This window comes from Gorilla gorilla, chromosome 16 (genome assembly GCF_029281585.2).
Source record: "Gorilla gorilla gorilla isolate KB3781 chromosome 16, NHGRI_mGorGor1-v2.1_pri, whole genome shotgun sequence".
NCBI lineage: Eukaryota > Metazoa > Chordata > Mammalia > Primates > Hominidae > Gorilla > Gorilla gorilla.
This window is the reverse complement of record NC_073240.2, coordinates 52,097,583-52,120,415: the sequence shown is the minus strand read 5'-3', so window position 1 is coordinate 52,120,415 and position 22,833 is coordinate 52,097,583. Positions and strand designations below refer to the sequence as shown.

Here is a 22,833-nt window from a genome sequence, read left to right as displayed (position 1 = left end):
ATCTGGCTTTTGAGGTATAACTTGAAAGAAAAGGCTTCCCAATTCCAAAATTAAAAATGATATACTCATATTTTCTTTTAGTTTCATATTTTAAAAATGTAAATCTTTGACCCATTTAGAGCTTGTTATACACATTGTGAGAATAAAGCTATTCTTTTCCAGGCTTTATCTTTTCCCAGAGGGCTTGCCCGTTGTCTCAAAATCATGTATTAAATTCATTCTTCCTCCCTGGTGTGAGATACTGTCTTTATCACGTACTAAACTGCCATATGTATTTAAGATTATTTCTGGGCTTTCCACTCTGTCCCATTGGTTTATCTATTCATATCCCACTCTGTTTTAATTACTCAGGCTTTAATTATATTTTAATATCTTGTAGAACCTAGTGTTCCTCCTTGTTCTTTTTCGGCGGTTTCCTTGCCAGGAATGCTTATTTTTCCATGTGAACTTTTGAATCAGTTTGTCTAATCCCAGAAAAAAAAACCTATTGATAGTTTTATGTTGGGATGGCATCAGATTTCTAAGTTAACTTTCAGTTAACTTATTATGATGCTAAGTTTTCTATCCAAAAACATACTATTTTTACCATTTGGTTTAAATATTTTCTGTTCTACAAGAGTGGTCCCCCAGCCCTTTCTTAACACAAAAGGTAAGTATATAGATACACACACAGGTTTTGCACATCTTTTCTTCCATTATATCTTTCAACAGATGATTGTTTGGGTATAAGAAGTCTATTGATTTCTTAGTAATATTTTAATACCTCATTTCCCACTGAATTCTGTTATTTTTAGTAGTAGGTTATCAACAGATTTTCCAGGTATATAATCGTATGATCTGAATATAGCCAGACTCTCAATTCTTAACATATTTAGACCATTTTCCCTTGTCTTGTTGCTCTGGCTGGTCCTCCTAGGACAATTCGAGATACTGTTGGTGATAGTGGGCATCCCTGTCTTAATACTGATTTTAGTAGGACCATCTCCAGGATTTGACAGTTCAGTGGAAAGCTATAGTTTTGGGGGTGAGACACAATTACATTTTATCATGTTAAGAAAGAATACATTGATTCCCATTTTATTGCATATTTTAAAAATCAAGCATTGATGTTAAATTTTATCAAATGCCTTTTCATCATTTGACTATTATGGAATCATATTTGCCTTCCTTAAAAAAATCATTTGAATTGTAACTCCTGCTTTAAAGTAGCCAGGCTGATTTTCTTGTTAGAGAGGTGCCAAGGACATTTTGAACAATATCCTGGGCGTAGAAATGCATACGGTCCCTCAAGGACAACAATTATCATGGATACGTAATCACCAGTCTCAGTGTCTTACATCTTCTCTATGTTTGTTTAATTTATGAAAATATTTATGAAACTCCCTCTGGGTGCTTGACCCTAGATTTTGGACAAGTAAAGACAGGATGATAAAGCTACCAGAACATCAGCAAATGTGAGATAGGAAGAGAGGAATGAGAGAGGGTAGCTGATGGGAAGAGAACAAAAAGAATATGAGAGGAGGTCAGAGAAAAAGAGAGTAAACAGAAGTAGCATCTCCCACAGGAGTTAGTAGCAAATGGGTCAAATTTTCTCTCTCCCCGCTCACCAGATCCCCATTTCCATTATTGGCCTAATTCAGTCGTTTCCAAGCCCCATCCAGGGCCCCTCTTATTACTGTCTCCCAAAAGTATGCACATGGTTTTAAAGATTTAATGTGCTTCTTGGCTGTGTCAAATTAACTGTACTTAATAATTATCTTGCCTTTTTAACAAAGTCATTTACAGCTGCCAACCAGGTTCTGGTAAGAATGTGCTCAGCTAAACAGAATTCTCATGCTGAGTTGATGTATTTTCAGCCAACAGTAGAGAAACTCAAAGTATCAGTTAAACTGAGGTTCGTCTTGGATAAATGAACCATTCTGGAAGGCTTTTTGAAATGTTGACATTAGTCTGCATAGAGTTTGTTTCTTCGTTCCTAGACCTCTAAGGACATAAGACCTCACAGTGAGGACCTTGGATCTCACTCTCATTCAAGATCTGGTGGTGTATAAAAGGGCCGGGGAAGGTGTAGCCTTCACCTATAAGAAGTGTGTACACTTGCCTCCACGATATATACTAGATCATTCTCTTAACTTCTCTCCAAGAGCTACCAAATGATGTTTTTTTAAAAATTGTTTTCTTATATGAATAATTGTTCTGAGAAAAGCAGAGAGTAAAGATGAGGAAAACTGTGAAGCTGAATGGAAAGAATATTGCTGTCATAAATTAAAAAGCTTTTCAGTAATAAAATTGGCTCCTCGGCCTGAAGCAAAGGCCTTGATGGGGATCTGGTGGGAGTGTGATGCCTAACACAGCTACTATCGATAGGAAGTTATGCCAAGGTCCTTCCTGCTGGAGAGTAAGCACTCCACCCCCAGGCTGCGGCCTAACAAATTAATTCAGAATCTCTGGGGATGGGATTCAGGCATCAGTAAGTTTGAAAGCTCCCCAAATAGTTCCAGTAGGCAACCTTACTACTCAAAATGTGGTCTTCAGGCCAGTAGCATTGGTAGCAGTGGGAGCTTGGTAGAAATGCAGAATCTTAGGCCCCAGCTTAGACCATCTGAATCAGAATCTGCATCTTAACAAGATCCCCAAGATATTCCTGTGCACAATAAAGACTCAGTGTTAGAGACTGAGTAGTGTTTCTTAAAGTATGGTGCCTGGACCATCTGCATCGAACTCACCAATGGCATAGGAGGTGGGGGGATGAGGGTCAGAGGACTTCTAATAAAGCAGATTCTGGAGAGGATTCTATAGGTCTGAGGGAGAGGCCCTGGAATCTGCACTGTAATATGCTTCCAGCTGATTCCTAAGCCTACTGTTTGAGAACTGCTCCCAAGAGGAAAGTCAGTAGTAAGATGATTGCCTTCTCCTAGCCTCAGGGACAGGCCCTCATGACTCTAAAAGGTCAAAACATACCCATTGCAGGTGGGGGATGAGTTGATGATAATCTACTAATAATATCCAGTCTGACACATGTGATAGTTCTGCTCTCTGACCTGTAACAGAGTTAGTGGTAGCACTGTGAGGTCACCTAGAGTTAATTTGACACAGAGATGAGTGTCTCCATTCAATTTGTTAGTGACGGAATAGGTTGCAATTCGGATATGAAAGCTTCTACCTTAAAAGCAGGATTAAAATTGTAAAACAATGATGCTCAGATGTATCCCTTTTTGAGGGTTTTTAAAAAGCCTTAAAATGTAGGGTAGAGAGCTGAGAGGGCGAGAATGAATTCCCCTAAGGAGGCTTTTTTTTCATCTTATAGCAGTCCTTTTTTGAAATTTCTGCTTAGGTCCAGATTTTTAAATGATAACATGAATTTAAAAAACAAATGAAGTGAGGAATGGAAAACTTAATCTCTCTCAAAAGATGTATTTGAAGTATGTAGTACTTTTACACAGTTTTAAAAGGATTTCAGCTCATGTAAGATATTTAAAAGCTTCTGTGAGAACGGAAGCTTTAAGTCAATTTATTTTCAAATACCTAGGATTCTGAAGTATGGCTCACACTTGACTGGAGGTAATAGCCGAAATCTTTCTAATTATAAAGTGAAACAAGACTGTCGCAATTGTAATAAATAATGAAATGGGATGGGGAACTGCAATGTGATCTAATAGTATTTGTTAAATACCTATTGAATTAAAAGCGGCAAAAGCAAAGAAACTTAACACTGGAAAACAAATCTTTGAGGCTTTGAAGACTTTCTTCAGAGCAGTGTTTCTTAAACCTTTTGGGGGAGGCATGCAATGGGGGACCCCTTGAAGATCTAGTGAAAAGCTGCAGACCCTCATCCACATGGGCAGGAGGGCACAGGCACACACACTTGGCAATTTCTGCAGTTCCATGTATTCCCTGGGGCCCAATGGGGAGACCAATCCGCAGGTCCCATATTAAGAACCTCAGCTTTGACACTGCACTTTAAGAAAAAAATTGCACCATATTGACGTCCCTCATTTGGAATTGCTTGAGATCCAGGGGCAACTTTCCCAGAATCTAGGTCCCAGGTGGGCAGTAAAACTAGGGCTGTTTTCACTTAAACGGAAACAATTAGGCCGGCCATCTCGCAGGAATGAGGCGATGCCAGGTGAAAAGCCAGACCACTAGTTGATGCCAGGGAAAGAATCCCTTTATTGAAAAAGCCTACACTCTTTCAGAAACGCGCCTCCATCCTCTCAGAGGGCCCCACCCACAGGTCAGTGGCACAGGCGGAGCCCCAAGGCTGCTGCGGCTCCATTCACACCAGGAGACGAAAACTTGTCTAAGCTGAGAAGGAAAATAGGCTCTTAGAAACACTGCCTTCGCCCTTCGTTTACATGTGGACTCAAAGAATGTCAGAGGTAGAAGAGACTCCCTCCTTCACCCTGTCCCCAACCTCACAGATGAGAAAACAGACTCCAGTGGGTTGAGGTGCTTGCCAAAGTGACATCCCCAGCTACTCATGCCCACAGCCCTCTCCGCAGCACCTCGCAGCCTGGCCAGGGGAGAAGAGGGCGTCGGCGTCCTCGCCCCACACCCCCAGCCGCCCACCTGGCCGGGGCGCCACGGGGAACCGAGCCCCCGCCTACCGGCACCATGGAGTAGGTCATCATCATCAGCATGTCCTGGCTCTCGGCGCGGATATGCGGCGCGGGCTCGCCGCTGTGGCTGCGCTTGTTGCGAGCTGAGCTGGCCGGGTCTTGGGGTGGTGCGGACGCCCCGCGCGGCGCGCGGCTCAACTCGGCCAGGAAGGAGCGCAGGGCACTGTCCTCGCGCTGCTCCCGGCCCCGCTGCGCCTCCAAAGCCCGCAGCGCCGAGCTCAGCCCGCGCCACTGGCACAGCGCGAATACCGTGCCCGCAGCGTTGAGCGCCGAGAGCAGCGCCACGGCCGCCAGGGCGCCACGCAGGCCCCAACCCGCGTCCGCACGGCCTCCCTCAGCGCCTCGGGCCATGCTGTGTGCGCCTTGGGCCGGGCAGGGCTTGGCAGCCTGCGGCCCTGGCAGCCTTTATACGCCTCGGGCAAGCCGTGGGCTGGTGGCAGCGCCGTGAGTCAAGTCACCCTTTGGCCCAGCTGGCGGGGCGGGATGGGGACAGTAGTGGTGGCGCCCGAGCAGCCCAGAGGGACAGGCGGGCAGAAGCAGGAGAGGAGCCAGTGGAGACAGCCTGCGGAGGAGGGGCTGGCAGGGCTCGTGCTCCCAGAGTCCCGCCAGCTGAGCAAACCCTCTCCTCCTCTTCCCACTGCTCTGCCTGATGGCATTGCCGTGGCCCAGACAGGCAAGGCAAGGGTCAGACTGAGGGGGAGAGCAGGAATTCTTATGGAGAGAAGTCTCCGGATTCCACCCCCTTCTACCCCCACACTGCCTTCTTTGGAGAAAAAGATCAGCATGCCCAGATGCTAAGGCACGTGCCCACTGTCCATGGGAGGTCTGGTCCTGGCCCCAGCACCAGGCTGCCCATCACTCCCCGCCATGGCCATGAGGCTCCAGGAGGCCACTGAAGACCCCAGATGATCTTTCCCAGGAAGGGGATGGATAGGGGCAGGGAGACACTTGGCACTGGAAGGCAAAAAAGGCCACCCATCAGAACCAAAAAAGCTCAGGACTGCCTGGCCAACAGGACTCGTCCTTGAAAGGAGAGTTCCAGGATTTGACAAGTCAGGAACTCTCCGATGAGATCCATATCCGGAAAATGGCAGGATGGTGAGGAAAAAAACCCCAGGAATCAGGAGACCTAGTTCTAAAGCCACTCTGTTGCTACTCAGCTGGGAGGCTTTGAGCATGTCCCAAGACCATGAGGAGGTGCTTTCTGGCCTAAGGGTTGGAGAGCTGGGCCATGGTTGGGTTCTTACCTAGCCCTAGGAAAACATGTTTTCCCATGCCTCTCATTTACTCCTCACAACTTTTATGTTGCCCAATACCTGCTCTGCCTCGAGGGTCACTATCAACCAAATGCAGAGTCACTTTTGAGTCTCCTCAGAGAACCTCTTCACTCAAGATCTTTCTCAGCTTCTCCTAGAATGGCTCTGCTTCCCTGGGGCCCCAGGACCTATGGGAAACTAACGTAGATAGCAATCTTCAAGCCCCATGTTAAGAACCTCGGGTTTGACATTGTTTAAGAAAAAAAAAAAATCACTCTGTTTGGCTGTCTCCCATTTGGGAGACCCAACCAGAAGGCAGGATTGCTGTTTCCATAGCCCAATAACTCAAGGAAGAGGTGCCTCCCCACCAATGAGCCAGCTGGAGCAGTTATAGAGAAAGGACTTCCTCTATCAGAGACCACACTGTTTTAGCACCTGAGGGAGACCAGTAAAATGATCGGAGAACAAGCACCTTTTGACTTAATGGTAGGAGCTCTGTAACCATCTACTCCCCAAAGATTCACATTCTGATGTGGTTTGGATCTGTGTCCCCACCCAAATCTCATGTTGAATTGCGATTCCCAGTGTTGGTGGTGGAGCCCAATGGGAGGTGATTGGATCATGGGAGTGGTCCTTCATGAATGGTTTAGCACCATCCCCTCAGTGCTGTTCTCATGATAGTGAGTTATCATGAGATCTGGTTGTTTAAAAGTGTGTAGCATCTCTCCTGGCCCCTCTTCCTCCTGCTCCCACCATGTGAGATGTTCCTGCTCCTGCTTTGCCTCCCTCCATGAGTAAAAGCTCCCTGAGGCATCCCCAGATGCAGGTGCTGCCATGCTTCCTGTTCAGCCTGTGGAACCATGAGCCAATTAAACTTCTTTTCTTGTAAGTTACCCAGTCTCGGGCTTTTCTTTACAGCAAGGCAAGAATGGACTAATACACATACCAATTCTTGCAGGTAGGATTTTTTGGCACAGGAGAGAAAGCTGAGTAGTATCAGACTTCTTGCCCCCTACTCTCCAGGGTGAGCCAGGGTAGAGCCTCGGAGAATGCACAAGGAAACTGAAGTGACATCTCAATCAGAAATTCTGGGTCAAAGTTTAGATTCCTGAGTTTTAATAGGAACATTGACCAACTTCAGTATTCTTAGAAGAGCATACAGGATAAGAAGAAATTAGGAAAGCATGAAGGTCCAAGCGTTTCATAAAGTACCCCCACTGTGGGGATATGATGACTGGGAGGGGATAGCAGTGATGTAAAAAGCTTTGTCCATTTCCTCCCAACTCAAACGTTCTGTGACCTACTTGAAGAACTGTCATGTATCCTGATCTCTTTTCATCCAGGTATCAGGTTTAGGGCCAATGGGGAGGAGCCACTGAGAGGGAGGGTTGACACTCAGCATCATTCAGATCTTCATTTAATTCAGTAAACACTTAACTGAGCACTTCCTGTGCCAGGTATGATAATGGGCATTGGAGATACAGGAGTAAACAAGACAAGCAGATTACCCTGTGAGCAGCTGGAACACCATGGAGCCTTCTGGGCTTCTCTTTATCCTAACATTCATTACAGTTACTGTTGACTGATCATCTCTCAGCAATACCCACCATTAACCATGGAATAGAAGCCTCCTGAGGCTAGGGGCCATGTCACCCCCAACACATAGCACAGTTCCTGGTTTGGAATTCACTATTACCCATTGAATAAGTGAGTGAATGAACGAATGAATAAATGAAAAGCTGTATAGTGAAGGCACTTCTATGTAGAACAATGTGGTGTGTGGTGGGGGGTGTGATCTGATGATTACATGTATATAGATTTTTGTCCATGGTTCTTGTCCATAACTCCCATGACACTTGTTGAGGTCTTTTGCTATAATGTAGAGGTGCTTTAGGCCTCAGGAAACAGAATATTTCTCTGGACTTCTTTGCCCTCCTTTCATCCACCCAAGGCGGGACTCTATAATCTGATTGTGGGTCATAAGACCCTCATTCCAGAGGAGGTCATGCCCCATACCCTGGAGGAAGGAATGCTGCACAAAGAGAGGAAGAAGAATCTGGACAGACAGACCTTGCTGAGATTAGATCATACCCTTTTTGTCCAATCACATTTTGTTCAATCACATGCTTCAGTCATGGACAACAAATGAAATCTCCATAAAAGGCCCAAAGGACAGGGTTCAGGGAGTTTCTGGAGGGCTGAACACGTGGAGGCAAACAGGAAGGTGAAGAAGAACTTATCCTATCAGGACAGAAGTTCCTGTGCTCGGGATCTTCCAGACGTCGCGTATGTATCTCTTAATCTGACTGAGCCCTCAACCTGTGGGATCAGACACTCTTTCCAGGTAGACAGTGTTGGAACTGAGTTGGAGGACACCCAGCTGGTGCCTGCTGCTTGGTGTGTGGGGGAAAGTCCCCACACATTTGGTCGCAGAAGTTTTCTGTGTTGATGACTGTTGTCGTGGTGTGAGAGCAGAGGGAAAACACGGCTTGAGTGTTTTTCTGAAATAGGAGGGCCTAAGAACTATACTGTTCTATGCCACAGAACTGGCCCCCTACTTTCCTTGAAAGGCTGGCTATCCAATGGTGAGGAGAGGAAGTGGTAGCCTGAAACAGCCTCCCCATTTCCCCACCTCCCACCCCAGTTCAGAGCCCAGATCCAGTAGACAGAGCAGAGATGAGGCCTGCTTGGAGCCAGGCAGGCTCTATTAGACAACTTCAGGCCAAGAAGCTGCCCCTCTTGGGATGCAGGACTCAAAAGGCTTGTAGCATGGCCACCCTGTGGGCTGGGTTGGTGGAAAGCCTGGGATATTGCTCTGGGGCAAGAGGGGCAGAAGGAAGGGCAAATGAAAAGCCAGACTCCTTTCCTACCAGACTCCACTGTCAGATCCCTCTCCAACTCTTCCTGTGTGGGATGATGGCATTTTTCACAGAAGAAGGGGGACATGTTGATATGGCCTACAAGGTAGACATCTTCACTCATCTCTCACCCTAAAGTGGCCATGCCCAAGCAGCTGCCATGCTCTGCCCTCTTTCCCCTTCTCCTCTATCTTCTCTCTCCAACTCTCTTTCCACCGCAGTGCCACACAGTGACCTGTCTCCATCACTGGCCTATTTCAGTGTTGCCCACTTTAAGGCCTAGCTCAGAGCCCCCTTCCTCATCTAGCCTTGACTTCCTAGGCCAGTCCCAAGCACCGTGAGCTCTACAAGCTGCAGGGGCTCTGTGGTTATGCACCTGGGCTTTGGAATCAGACCTGACCTTGAAACTGTTTTTTAACTGCATGACTTTAGATATGCTACTCAAATTCTTTAAAGAGACTGTAATTGTATCTATTTCATAGGGTTGTGAAGCTTTAATAAGAAAATACTTGTAAAGCACTTGTTGTATAATAAATGTTCAACACGGGTTGGTATTGTTGGATATGGGCCATATGAACCGGCTGAGACTTACACTGTGTGTGCCTTGTGCTGTTAGTTGACACTTTAGTTCTTCTGTGCCTTGTGCTGTTAATTGACATCTTAGTTCTTCCACATCCTATTTCTTCATTTGGGTTACAGTATTCTTAAGGCAGGGACCTATCTTAACTGTCCTCTCACAGCAGGGACTTGTGCCAAGTAGGAATATTTGATTAATGGATTCATTAGCTAATCACACTTTGTAGATGCTTTTTGAGGAACACAACTTTTGAATGCATGATAAACTTGGGTTCTTGTCTGAATACCATGGCTTTGAGGTTGGTTATATGGAGCCTTTCAGTGTGGATCCCTAAGCCTCTTGAGATTTCTTGAGAGGCAGATATGCCTGCATAGCCTGCCCTACCTGATACTTCACAGAATGGGCTGCTACTTTTTACTTATTATTTTAAAAAAAAGTCAGCTATCAATCTGGCCTGTTTTGTTGACACAGGAGGCTCAAGATATAATGGGGACACAGGGAGATATCTCAATTCCCTTTTTTTGGAGACCAAAGCAGCCAAGAACATTGTGTGCTGTCTTTACAATGAGAAGTAGTTTTTCCATTAAAAGGCAGATGCTTCATTTCCAAAAGTTAAATAGAATGGTCCTTAAAAATGATTCCAGCTGGTTAACTTTAGGGCTCTGGAGAATAAAATCAAATTCAAGAATATACCCCAACTTTAGTTCCACAGCATTTCTTCCTGATTGTGAAGTAAATAATTTTCCTGGCCTGGCACTTGGGTATTCTTTTCTTCAGTGATGAGATTGACAGCTACACTGTGACTTTTGATGGTTTTACTGCCCCCCCACCCTTCCACCCCACTGGTGATTAGGGAGAGAGCCACTCTAAAAAGTTGTCACCACATGCATCTTCCACTCAGCCTGTTATGGTTTTAACTCCCCATTCCTACTGTTAAACCCCAAGAAACCTCACACCATCCAACCAAAGTCAGCAATTCTCCCTTTTTTCTTTCTTTTATTCTTTCATGTATTCATTTACTCAGCAAATGGTAATTGGGTGCCTACTATCTGCCAGGAACTGTGCTAGGAGCCAGGAATAGCATGAAGAGCAAAGCCAGGCACCATTCCTGAAGCCTGGAGTGGGGAGACAGATTTACCAAGCAATATTAGACATGAGGGTGCAACTCTAAATGCAGCCACGAGACAAGTGCTCTGGAAGAAAGGAATGCAGTTCTTTGAGATCATATCACTGAAGAGCCTGTCCCAGAGTTGGATGTGTGGTTCAGGGAAGGCTTCCCTGAGAAAAAGATGCTTGTGTTGGCACCTGAAGCTGAGTTGTAAACTAGGCGAAGATAGGGGTGAGGAGAATTGCAGAGAGGAGGAACAACACGTTCAAGGCCCTATGGCAGGAGATGGCATGGCTTATTTGAGGAACCATAAGAAGCCAATGCGGTGCCGCATGGAGCGTCAGGAGCAAGGAGGAGGGAGTGAAATGAGGCTGTAACCAAGGCAGGGACCAGACTCTGTGGGTGGGACCTTCCTTGTAGGGTTGAGGCCTTTACTGTAAAAGCAATGGGAAACAAATGAGGAGTTTTACGTGTGTGTGGGATGGGGAGGAGTAGGTAGACGGATGACAGATTTTCATTTTAAAAGATTACCTTTTATTGCCAAGACTTGCAGTGGCTTCTGTCACTATGGAAACCATGTATGATCTCTGACCTCCACCAGGGCCAACTTCAGCCTTTAAAACCACCTGGAAATAAGGAAGTGCTGAGTTCTAGAAAATGTCACTTTCTCTTTCATCTTTATGTAAAAAGGTAGTTGAAAAACAGAACTGTGACTAAATTTAGATCATTTAGCCAATCTTGATACTAGTAGGGGTTTTGGTATAAAACACAGTGTGTTGTTAGCATTTTCTTGGAAGTTAGCCTTTGGTGCTTCCAGGTAAGAGCACCAAATCTGCTTATCTCTAGGGTTGGGAATAAGAATGGATGATATTGCTTCCGTTGCAAGATTTTGGTCCAAGTCGGGCTGGTAACAACAGATTTCCGCCTATCGTAGTAGCAGTGTCTTAGACCTCTGAGTTGCCCACTCATTGTTCGACGTGGAGCTGTCTGTGGTTGTGAAGGTGATGCCATTTCAAATCCCCGCTTCCCATTGTTTTCTCTCCTTCTTTGCAACAAACATGCCCTCACCCCACCCCACTCCACCTTTCTAGTGTAGTGTACCCGATTGTCACAGATTAGATTCTCTGGAAACAAGTGCTGAGATGGAATTTGGAGTACAAAATGGTTATTAGGGATCAGCACCTATGAAGGAAAGAAGGAGAAGCAGGATTGGGCAGAGGGAGAAATCCAGAACAGTCCAACCCTGCAAAGCCTCAGCCAACCCACTGGGAAGCTCTGGATTGTGTATTGCCCATCAGAGTGTCCCGTGTCAGGCCAGAGTGACTGGGCTTTTACCTACCTCACTCAGTCACAGGACAGATGTGGGATGCCCTGGGAAGGTATGACCTGGGGCCGGGTGGCTCTCTGCAGCTGAAGCATGCTTTAATCTTAATCTCTGCAGCCAGGCAGTCAGTCCTTTCTTGAAGGGGGACCCTCAGGTCCCCACATCTCCACATCTACCACATCAACCACCTGAATCTGCCATTCCAACATTAGTAGGCTTTAAATTGTAACCGTGACAGGCTGTAGAAAGAAATCTTTTCCTTTTTCACCTGGAGTGATGGCCTTTCAATAAATGAAAAAGTGATTGTTTTCAGAAACAATGAAAATGTAAAGGAAGCTCTAAGAGTGGATTCTGTGCAATCATGAGAATGGCTCATGAATTTGAAACTGCAAAATCTACAGAAGTAAGTTAATACTGCAAAGCTCCACTTATGGAACTCAAGCCACTGTTTTTGAAAGGATAAAACAAAGCCTTACATGTGTAGAGCACTTCAGTTTTCAAAGTGCTTTCTCATGTCATTTGAGTTCCATAATAAGCCTGTGAACGGGGCAGGGCAGGTTTTATAAGCATTTCACAGATGAGGAAGTCAGGGATCAGGAGGTTTAAGTGATCTGCCCAAGGTCACATCGTTGAAACCTCATCAACGTTCACCCATGCCCTGTTTATCAAAAGTAGGAACTTTTTGGCCCCCATCTTGGGCCACTGAGGAATGCTCAAAATGATGGACAGGAAGTGAAACAATGGAGCAGGGAAATGATTCAAAGTGATGGAGTGGAAAAGGGCTCAGACTGGCACTTGGCTCCAAGGCTTAAAAACAAACCTGGAGCAGACACTGAATGTTAGAATGTGTAAGCTAGTCAGGAAAGAAAGCCAAGCCTGGTCTAGCAGATTAAGGAGGGTTTTAAGAGATCAATGATGTAAGAACATGATTTCCTAAAAACCATGTAGGGGAACTGTCATCTCTGCAGTGAATAGGTGCATATAGGTCCTAAAAAAAAAGTGAATTTGGGGCCTGATAGCCTAAGACCTTTCATTCCTGGGTTTCAAAGGCAGAGTAACAAGCCAGAGTAGATATGCCTTACCTCTCCAGAGAGACTGGTTGGGAGTGACCAAAAGGGATTCCTGCCAATATCAAGCCTGGAGAAGATGACACCCCATCTGCTGAGCCTGGAGACTCAAGCCAGGGACCAGAGGAGTGGCCCTGGCTAAGAGAAGCTTACCTTTTATTGCCAAGACTTGCATTGGCTTCTGTCACTATGGAAACCACGTATGATCTCTGACCTCCACCAGGGCCAACTTCAGCCTTTAAAACCACCTTTCCAAATGAAATAAGAAAGTGCTGAGTTCTAGAAAATGTGACTTTTTAGGTCAAACTGTGGACCCTAAACATGTGCTACTTTCTTAAAGCTGTGTGAGTAAACACATGGTCTCCAAACCACCCCCGATTCTGTAATCATAAGAGGGCACCAGTATCCGGGCATCAGTGAGTATCCTGGCAGATGGATCTGGCTGGATGAGGTAAGGGAGTTTTACAGGTGTGCTGAGTCTATCTCTACTCCTGAGCCTGGGAGATGTGAGAAAACAGGAAAATGAGAGTCTCCCCGCCAGTGACTTGATAGGGGATTGAGAACCACCATTTTTGTCCCTTCTGAGAAGGCACCTCAGCTGCTGGCCCTGAGCCCAGAGAGCAGACAAAAGAAAACATTACCCTTATATTTAAGGGGCACAGCCATGCTCTTAGAAGAGACTCACATGAAACCAAGCCACTAGGGAACAGTAATACATTTAAAAATATTAACGTTAGGACATAAACATTCCAGTAGAGCACAAAAAGACTTTCTGGAACCAAATGACAAGATCTGCAGACAAATTCAGTAGTTGAAGGAAAGAAAGGTAGTAGTTAATAGGAAGTAAATTTCCCAAGTTAAGAAAGGGCCTGAGTCTGCCTGTTGGAAGGTTTTGGCAAGTTATGGGCAAGACAAATGATTCATAGGTTGAGAAATTCCAGAAGTCTAAGGATGAAAAGAAAATCTTACAATCTTCCAGAAAGAAAGTACAAGTGACTTATAGCGGAAGAAGGATCATGGGGGCATCAACTTTCTCTTCTATGACACCTGAAGTAGGGATGATTGAGGCCAATCGTGTGAAGATTACTAAGAGAAAAACACTGCACACCAAGAATCCTGTAGCAAGACCCCACTCCTCTGTCAGGGTCAAGGAAACACAGTTGAGAATATGCAAGGAAAAGATCTGTCACCCATATCTTCCACCAGATAAAAAGGTGTTAAAATCTAACCAAACAACAGATGAATCAGCTTAAAGGCTACAGGATGGAAAGAGGAGGAAAAGGGAGAAAAAAATTAGTGGTGAGCAAGGAGCCTTACAACACATCATCAGTTAAATTCAGACAGATAATAATAGACAGTTCAGGAATGTGTAATATAATTGCTGAAAATAGAAGAGACATATTTCAAGGGAAATGTTAACAATAGCCTGGAACAAAAAGTTCTAAAGGAGAAAGAGGGGAAGTGAAGTTTCCACAGGTTTCACATTGGTGTGTGAGAGTGGGAAGTGAAAGCGTCCTAAAGGCCTCATGCTGGGGGAGGAGGAACAGCAGGAGACGAGAGAATCTGGGGAAATAGTTGGACTCTTATGTTGGTATAATGGAATAAAAGAATGAGTTTGACTACCAGTGACAAAAAGGAGAAGGAGCTGGTAGAATGAAAAACTAGACTAGAGCTCCCAAATTAAGAAGAGAAAGAAAATAATTGAACAGCAACTTGATAACTAATTAATATAAAGAACATCAAGGGGGCTTAAATGAGTAATAAATATTAAGTAAAATAGAAGGAATAAAATTCAATGTATTATTAAATGTGAATAGAATTATTCTTAAAAGAGACAATTAGATTTGGTAAAATAAAAAGCAGACAGTTATATGCTTTCTTGTATATATACATATATGTATGTGTGTGTGTGTATGTGTATATATATATATACACACACATACAAGAAATAAACACATTTAACAAATGTGATAAAAGTTGAGAATAAAAAGTCAAGAAAAAATACCAGGCAAATGCAAATAACAAAGCAGGAAAGAATTACTCTGTTAATACCCAGCAAAATGAAATGTAAAGAGCACTGAATAAGATAGAGTTGCTATGTAATGATAATAATTTGCAAAAAGTCACTAACCAGTATGTGTTAAAAATCAAATGTGAAAAATAGTAAAGCCATGTGTGATTCCAGTACCTTTTTTCTTTACAGACAGCAAGAAGTCGCTCCCCCCTGAACTCGCCCCCATTCTATCCAGTCCTACCATATAAATAACCATTCTGGGTCATACAAATACATATGCTCTTGCAAAGATGCAAAAAAAGATGCTAACTATACTTATCTCCTTCTGGGTCAGTATTTACAGGTTTGCCCCCATTCCTTATTTCCATGAGGAGAGATTTCCCTAAAATGCCCCTTGTCCTCTTTCCACTTCTCCTTTTCTTCTCTCCAGAGAGGAGGAATGTCTTGGCTGACTCATCTTCTTCACCTCTCCTCTTTCCTTTTCGTAGCCAGCCTTATCAGCAAGCTCTCATTCTAGTCTACTCTCACGTGGCTCCAGCTCTCCAGGGGCAGCCTCTCTGCAGGAAGGCCTCGGGTGTTCAGTGCTGCCTGTGATCAGTGGGTCTGTCTTTCTCATTTGGAAAAAATGTTGCTGAACATTTAATGTTACCATTTCCAATGTCAGCTTTATCCCTAATAAAGCTGACGTTTTGATCTCCATCTGCCTTGCTCTCATCCTACCACCCGATTGGTTTAGAATTGTGGTGGAGAAAACAGGAACTCAATTCTGGGGGTCTCCTTACAACTCCAAAACCACCTTATTCTTCCCAAAGTCAACCAGCCATCTTTAATGTGGCTATACTCCTCATCTGCGCTTCCTCACCCCTCATTCATTCGCCAAGTCACGGCCATGTATCTTCTTCTCCCACCAAACATTGAACCCATCCTGCCAAGGTCGCTGATGACTTATTTGCAAAATACAATGAAAACTTTTCAGTCTAAAGGTCAATCTTACTTGAAGTCTCTGTAACTTTCAAAGCTCTTCATCACTTCCTCCTCCTTGACAGTCCTTCCTCTCTGAGCTTCCATGACATTACTTTCTCTTGGTTTTCCTCCTACTTCTCCGACTGTTCCTTCTCAGCCTCCTTGAACTGTTCTTCAACTTCTGTGCACCCAACTGCTAGTGTTCTCCAGGGTTGTGCCCTACATCCTCACTCTGTTGACTCTTCCTTGGTGATTTTATCCACTGCCGAGGCTTCTGACCACCACATACCCAAACCCTGCCTGTTGCCCAGGGCTCTCTTTGGAGCTCTAGACTCAAAGGGCCAAGTACCAGTGGTGTAACTCCATGTATGACAGAAGAAGGTACCATATCATTTTATTTTTTATCGCTTTATTAATGATGGCAATATTTTTTCATATTTTACTGATCAGTTGTGCATGTTTACAGGTGTATGTGTATAAATCCTTTCCTCACTTGACATTTCTTATGCCCCTTCTCTCCTCCTCTTCCTTTCTGTCCTGCACCTTAGTTTGGGTCCACAACACACCTCAACGATGTTGCTGTGCCACTTCTCCAAGTGCACCTTCTACTCCCAGTCTGCTAGTTTGTGAGCCCAGACTCGATTCTTCGGTCCATGTGATATGTTCATACACAGGGCTCTCCACAACCCCACCCCTGCCTACTTTCTTTCTGCCCTATTTCTCACCATTCCACCCTTGTGCCTCATGTTCCTTCTTCCAGCTTCCGGGAGGTGCCTGCTCCCTCCCTGCTCCTTGCCACTATCATGCTCATTTCTCTGCCTGTTTTCCTCTTCTCCCCTTCTCTGACTGGCTGACTTTTTTCTTTAAAACACACATCTGATGTCCCTTCTGGGGAGCCCTCCAGCCCCACCTCCCAGGGAGGGCTAGCTGCTCCGACTGTGTGCTCCCACTGTAATTGTATTTACCCATCCTGGTGTATATCTGGTCGTTTCACAATGGCCTGTCGCTCCCTGTCTGTCTCCCTGCTAGGCTGTGAACTCCTTGGGAATACTCCTGTATCTTGCTCATCTAATACTCCCAGAACCTCATGCATACCTGGCATGTAGTAGATGTTCAATACATTTTTGAATGAGTGAAAGTGTGATAGAGGGCAGTGCCCTTACAATTTCTTTCTGAGATCTCCCTTCCTGACCACAGGATTCACTCGCTGAAGAGGAGTGATCAGTTTCATACCAGCAGCACCCTCTGCCCACTGACAGATGGTTCTCCACTGGGAAACTTTCTTCATCCCCGGTGGTATTTGAAGGGAGTTCTCCATACATGTTTACCTTGTAAAATTTCCCTCCGTCAGTGGCCCTGGCCTTGCTGGCCTTCCCATTATACCTCTTGTGGGGGCACTACTAATACCCATGTCTTCTGCTGTTTCTCAAAAGGCCCCTAGCCTTACTATCCAAATAGACACTGAAAAGGGGTGGAAGTCCTGGGGGCAGTCAGCTCTCAGAGGGTGCCTTTTTGGTGTCTCCTGCCCCTCTGGTTTGCCATTGCCTGGCTCCTGCTGAGTCTGGAGTGGGGCCCTATGTGTGAAGCAGTAGCCTCCTGTTAGAGTGCTCCAGATCATCTCAGTGTGAACCAAGGGCTGTTGTGGCCAAGAGCTCAGCATCCCAGAGTCAGTGACGAGAAGGGAGGAGGCAGGCCAGGGCAAGAACATGGCTCAGACTTGTGTGGGAGTGTATTAGTCGGGGTTTTTCAGAGAAGCAGAACCAATAGGGTGTATACAGAAAGAGATTTATTATAAGGAATTGGCTCATGCAATTATGTAGGCTGACAAATCCCAAAATCTGCAGGGTAAGTTGGCAAGCCGGAGACCTACGAGAGTGTAGGCCTGGTCTGAGGACCAGCAAGCTCACAACCCAGGAAGAGCCAATGTTTCAGTTTGTATCTGAAAGCAGGAAGAAGCCAGCATCCTAGCTTGAAGCCAGTCAGGCAGCAGCAATTCTCTTACTTGTGGGACAGTAACCTTTTTGCTCTATTCAGGCCTTCAACTGATTTTTTGAGGCCACTTGCATTGGTGAGGGCAATCTGCTTTACTCCAACTCATTCCATTTAGATGTGAATCACATCCAGAAACACTCTCCCCAACACACCCAGAAAAATGTTTGACCAAATATCTGGGCACCCTATGACCCAGTCAAGTTGACACATAAAATTAACCATCACAGGGAGCAATAGGGGGATCAGATGACTCTCAACTCCAGCTGTTGGAAGGCACACTTAATGTACACACACATGTACACACACACACACACACACACACACACACACACCCCTGCCCTGTAACTCAGGATTCCCAGTGAGGATGGTTCCACCCATTAAGAGCTATCTTTGGAAATTTGTGGAGGCATTTGTTACTATCACAGTTTGTTATGACGGTGAATGTGGGATGCCATTGACATTTAGTGGATGGGTAGGGGGGGATGTCAGATGCTCTGCAGTGGTCAGGACCATCCACATCACAAGTGACTGTCCCTCATGACTTTCAAACGTCCCACTCAATATTTATGTCCATGAAAACTTGTTTATACTTAGGTGGATCTAGCATCCAACCCCATTTTATATATAAACACACAGGATTTATTTTTTGCAGTTTTAAAATACACTGAATTTTTCAGGAATGCAGCATAGAGTGAAGATGGTACATATTTGTTCAGGACTTTATGAAGATTGTTCACCATTTTGGAAAATCATGTTACAAATGGCAATGGTAATCACAGTGTTTGAGCCATACTAAAAACACATGTGAATCTGTGTGCATTTAAATCTGTTGCATTCATGGCGACTCTACACATAGTGCACATCTAACTACTTAGTAGGTTTTCCAGTGTAGTCATGTACAAGATTTTTTAGATACTGAAATACTTATTTTTCTATAAAATTGCTTTTCTTTCTTTCTTGATTATAACCCAGTGAGTGTATTACATTTTTTTATATTATGAATTTTGGGAGGAAATTTTATGTGTAGGTAGATATATTATCTATGGGTTTCATTTGAGCATAACAAAAGGAGAGTTACAAGTTATGTGTTGTTGGTTTGTTTTCATTTGTTTGTTTTTTCTGAGACGGAGTCTTGTGTTATAAGAAGGGACACTGAGTCTGATGTGGCGGAGAGCCACTCTTTCAACTGAACTAGTGCCTGTGAAGAACACGCATCTGTCTGTTGGGCTGAGCCTGGCCCCAAGGGACCTGTGGACACTGGATCCTGAAGACACTGGATCCTTGAGAATCGCTTGAACCCCGGAGGCAGAGGTTGCAGTGAGCTGAGATCATGCCACTATATGACAGAGCAAGATTCTGCCTCAAAGGAAAAAAAAAAAAAAAGAAGAATGTCAAATGAATTAGTGAATGGATGGATGAGTGAATGCATGCATGCATGATTTGGGGGGTGGGAACATTAGATGGCTCTACTCGTTTAATCCCAGTGTCTGTGGAAATCAAACACAGGAGACTGCTTTGTGCTTTCTACCAGCCAGCTCACCAACTGAGCCCCTAATGGTGCCTTGGCTTTACTCAGGAGTTTAATTAGCCCTGGCACTTGATTCTGAAAGAAATGGAGAGCAGTGATGAACACAAACAGGAGAAATCTGGGCAGTAACAAGCCTGGCATATGGCACCATGGATCACCCATTGGCCTTAGGGCTGGACTAAGTCCTAGGTGACTTTACTTCTAAATGTTACTCATGTTTATTCTTTCAAGATGCTAGATGATTAAGACCTGACTACCCGAAACCAAAAATACGAGCTGCTTTTGGATGATTAGTGGTGCATGCAGAGTCATTGGAAATGTAGTGGGAGTAGGGAAAACAGTTCTGGGTTTGGATTCAAAAGACTGAGCTTGACCCCAGACTTTCTCCACAACTACCTGTATGGTCATGGGCAAGCTAGTTCATATTTCCAGATTTAAAAGCCTATGGTTCAATGAAATGCAGTAAACAACGATTCAAAGGAATTACACAGCGATGTGTTTATAGTAGATACACCACGAAGTTAAAAACACTTGTACTTTCAGGTCTCTCATTGCCCTGGCCCCTTCCAAAGCCCTGTGTCTCATTTTGTTAGATGGTATCATTATCCTAAACCTGGGTCTCATATTAAGGTTTCTTCCAGGTTCAAAATTCTATGTTACTGGCCAATGAATTTAAAAAAGAACATTTTCTGTTACACAACTCCATTCTATTCCATAACTTGTAATTTTTTAGTTTCAAGGACACCACTATATCATATACACATTGTTCTTATCTTTAGGTACTTAGCATGATTTTGGACAAATCTGATAAAGAAAATTGAAAGTCTAGATCCCTGGGATTTACTACTATAATGCTTAAAGTTGAGCCACATTCTCAACTTTATCGTAGTTGAAAATTCTACAGCAAGAATTCTTTAACTGTAAGATCTGTGTTGGGTTACTATGAGTTTCATTTCAGTCTCATTTTCATTGTTCAGGAGTTCTGGACATCTGAGGCAGCCCATGCAATTTTCTTCCTTTCTTTTTCTAGAAGAGCTTCGCCTCTGGCCACTTGGAAGCTGGGCCTTGGGAGGTCCAGGGGTAAACTGTGCATTAAGCTGACAGTGCTCAGTAAGACAAATCTTTACTCTGTGGCAATCTGGTTTGGACACCTACCCTAATCAAACTGGGAACATTTGGGGAGGACTCAGGAATTATCTTAATTATAGACACCTCTGACTTATAATGATTCAACTTACAATTTTTCGGTTTTATAATGGTGTGAAGTTCACTTGCAGTAGAAACTGTACTTCAAGTACCCATACAACCATTCTGTTTCTCACTTTCAGTACAATATTCAATAAATAACAAGAGCTATTCAACACTTTATTATAAAATGGGCTTTGATTTTGCCTAATTGTACGCTAATGTAAGTGTTCTGAGCACATTTAAGGTAGGCTGGGCTAAGCTATGATATTTGGTAGGTTAGGTGGACTCAATGCCCTTTTTTTTTTTTTTTTTTTTTTTTGAGACGGAGTCTCACTCTGTCACCAGGCTGGAGTGCAGTGGCGCCATCTTGGCTCACTGCAACCTCTGACTCCTGGGTTCAAGCGATTCTCCTGCCTCAGTCTCCCAAGTAGCTGGGATTACAGGCATGCGCCACCATGCCCAGCTAATTTTTGTATTTTTAGTAGAGACGGGGTTTCACCGTGTTAGCCAGGATGGTCTTGATCTACTGACCTCGTGATCCGCCCACCTCAGCCTCCCAAAGTGCTGGGATTACAGGCATGAGCCATGGCACCTGGCCTGCACTTTCAACTTTTCAATATTTCCAATGTACAATGGGCATATAGGGATGTAGCACCATGGTAAGTTGAGGAGCATCTGTACTTATTGGATAAGTATGAGGCTCAATCCCCATGGTTAGTGTCATACTCTGCTAGCTCAAGAGGCTAGAGCAGAAAAAGTGGGTGGCAGGGGAGGCGAATATCTATGGGCTGCAAGTCCTTACAATGGGATCTTTCTTCCCAGACTTCTCAGTCCTCACCACTCCTACATCCTGCCAGTGAAGAACACCCACAGGACATCTGTCTTCAGCTTGCCATTCAGATTCACTATAAGGGCTTCACCCTGTAGCAACTTGGCTGGACACTGACCCTAGGCAAACAGCGAATGTTTTTTGAGATAGGGTCTCTTGCTTGTTGCCCAAGCTGGCCTCAGCCTCCTGGGTTCAAGCAATCTTCTGGCCTCCCAAGCAGCTGGGACTACGGGCACATAACCGTGTGCCCTAAACTTGGAAATTTTATCTGGTTCAGGAATTCTCTTAATTATTTTGTTTTTCTTGTAACTGGTATTTTGTTCCCTTTGTGAGGAGGGGAAAGGAAGTATTTTCTTTAGTTATCCTGCTTTCTCATTTTCACCAAAAATGAGGTTACAGATCTACTTCTGACTTTAATTTGTAACACACCCCAGAATTTTGTTATTGTTTTGCCTCTGACTTTTGTTTTCCCAACATAAAATCACTTCCACCTCAGAATTATAACCCCTAGGGTCCCTAGAACTGATAGTAAAAATTCTAGATCAGTGGACAACTTAAAGGATTTCCTGTTAACATTTACTCTACCTGTCTAAAATTTGCATCTTCCATTGCTTTTTCTCAATTTTAATTTCTATGTGTTTGTTTGCTAGTTGGATTTAAGTAGACATTTCGTTTTTAACCAGTTTTAAAGTTGCCTTTTATTTTTGGCTAATAATTATGTTTTAGTTTATATTATTTTATTGCCATTTCATTCTCAACCAGCCAGGAGCTGGCCTGGATTAGAAGAACTGGGTTCTAACCTCATTGGTCTGTTATGTTGTCACACAGGGTACATTACTTAATTCATCAGAGTGGGGCTCAATCAGTGTGATGGCCCCTCTCTTTACAATGTTCTGGTAGCCTATAAATCGGCTTTGTTTTATTCACTCTTATTTCTATGTTAGCATCTTTGGAAAAATTCCTAAACTTATTTGGGAACAAATTGTTACTATATGAGGCTAATGGTATGTGGAAATAACTAGAATAATTCCCAAGAAGTTATGGCTTTATAAAATATTCATCTTTGGCAATGACCAGAAATGTCTACCTTTACATAAATTAGTGTGTCCACTCTTTTTGGGGCTCATGGGGTGTCTTCTGACTGGCCTTCATGTGTGGGAATAGCCGCATTCCAAGTGCTGCTTGATTGTAAAATTGAACCAAGCCTGTCATCACACTGCCCAGTCTTTGGGTAGGGGGAGCTGAGAGATTCTGTGAATATTGTTAGAAGGGACACGTTTTTGGATGGGGGGGAAAAAAAAGTAAGATCCCCAGGTCCCCTGATTTTAACCATGACGTAGAAAACTCCACACAGACCCTCCTCCCTTCCGCCCTGGCACAGAGTCCCGTTGTCCTTTCATAGGCGGTGTCAGAAACCCTGTGGTGAAATTCAGCCTGTGGATTCCACAAATTTGGAGTGTTCCTGGGGGGAAAAATCTGCACACACAAAGCAACATTTGGAAATCCCTGT

General features: G+C 44.2%; 2 protein-coding genes across 3 annotated transcripts in view; one reads left to right on the top strand and one right to left on the bottom strand.

Annotated features, from left to right (window-relative positions):
- Positions 1–5,160, bottom strand: part of GLDN (gliomedin) — a 66,656-nt gene extending 61,496 nt beyond the window's left edge. Inside the window, exon 1 of one of the 2 annotated variants that reach the window (XM_063698548.1) lies at positions 4,608–5,160. In XM_063698548.1, coding sequence (XP_063554618.1) covers positions 4,608–4,970 — 363 coding nt within the window. In that variant the 5' untranslated portion in view covers positions 4,971–5,160. The remainder of the gene's footprint in view (positions 1–4,607) is intronic. The other variant, XM_004056184.5, reaches the window with a different exon arrangement.
- A 2,899-nt stretch (positions 5,161–8,059) lies between these two features.
- The window catches only part of CYP19A1 (cytochrome P450 family 19 subfamily A member 1), a 129,957-nt gene continuing 115,183 nt past the window's right edge, over positions 8,060–22,833 (top strand). The window contains exon 1 of the mRNA XM_055363007.2: positions 8,060–8,161. The gene's annotated coding sequence lies outside the window, so the exon portion shown is untranslated. The remainder of the gene's footprint in view (positions 8,162–22,833) is intronic.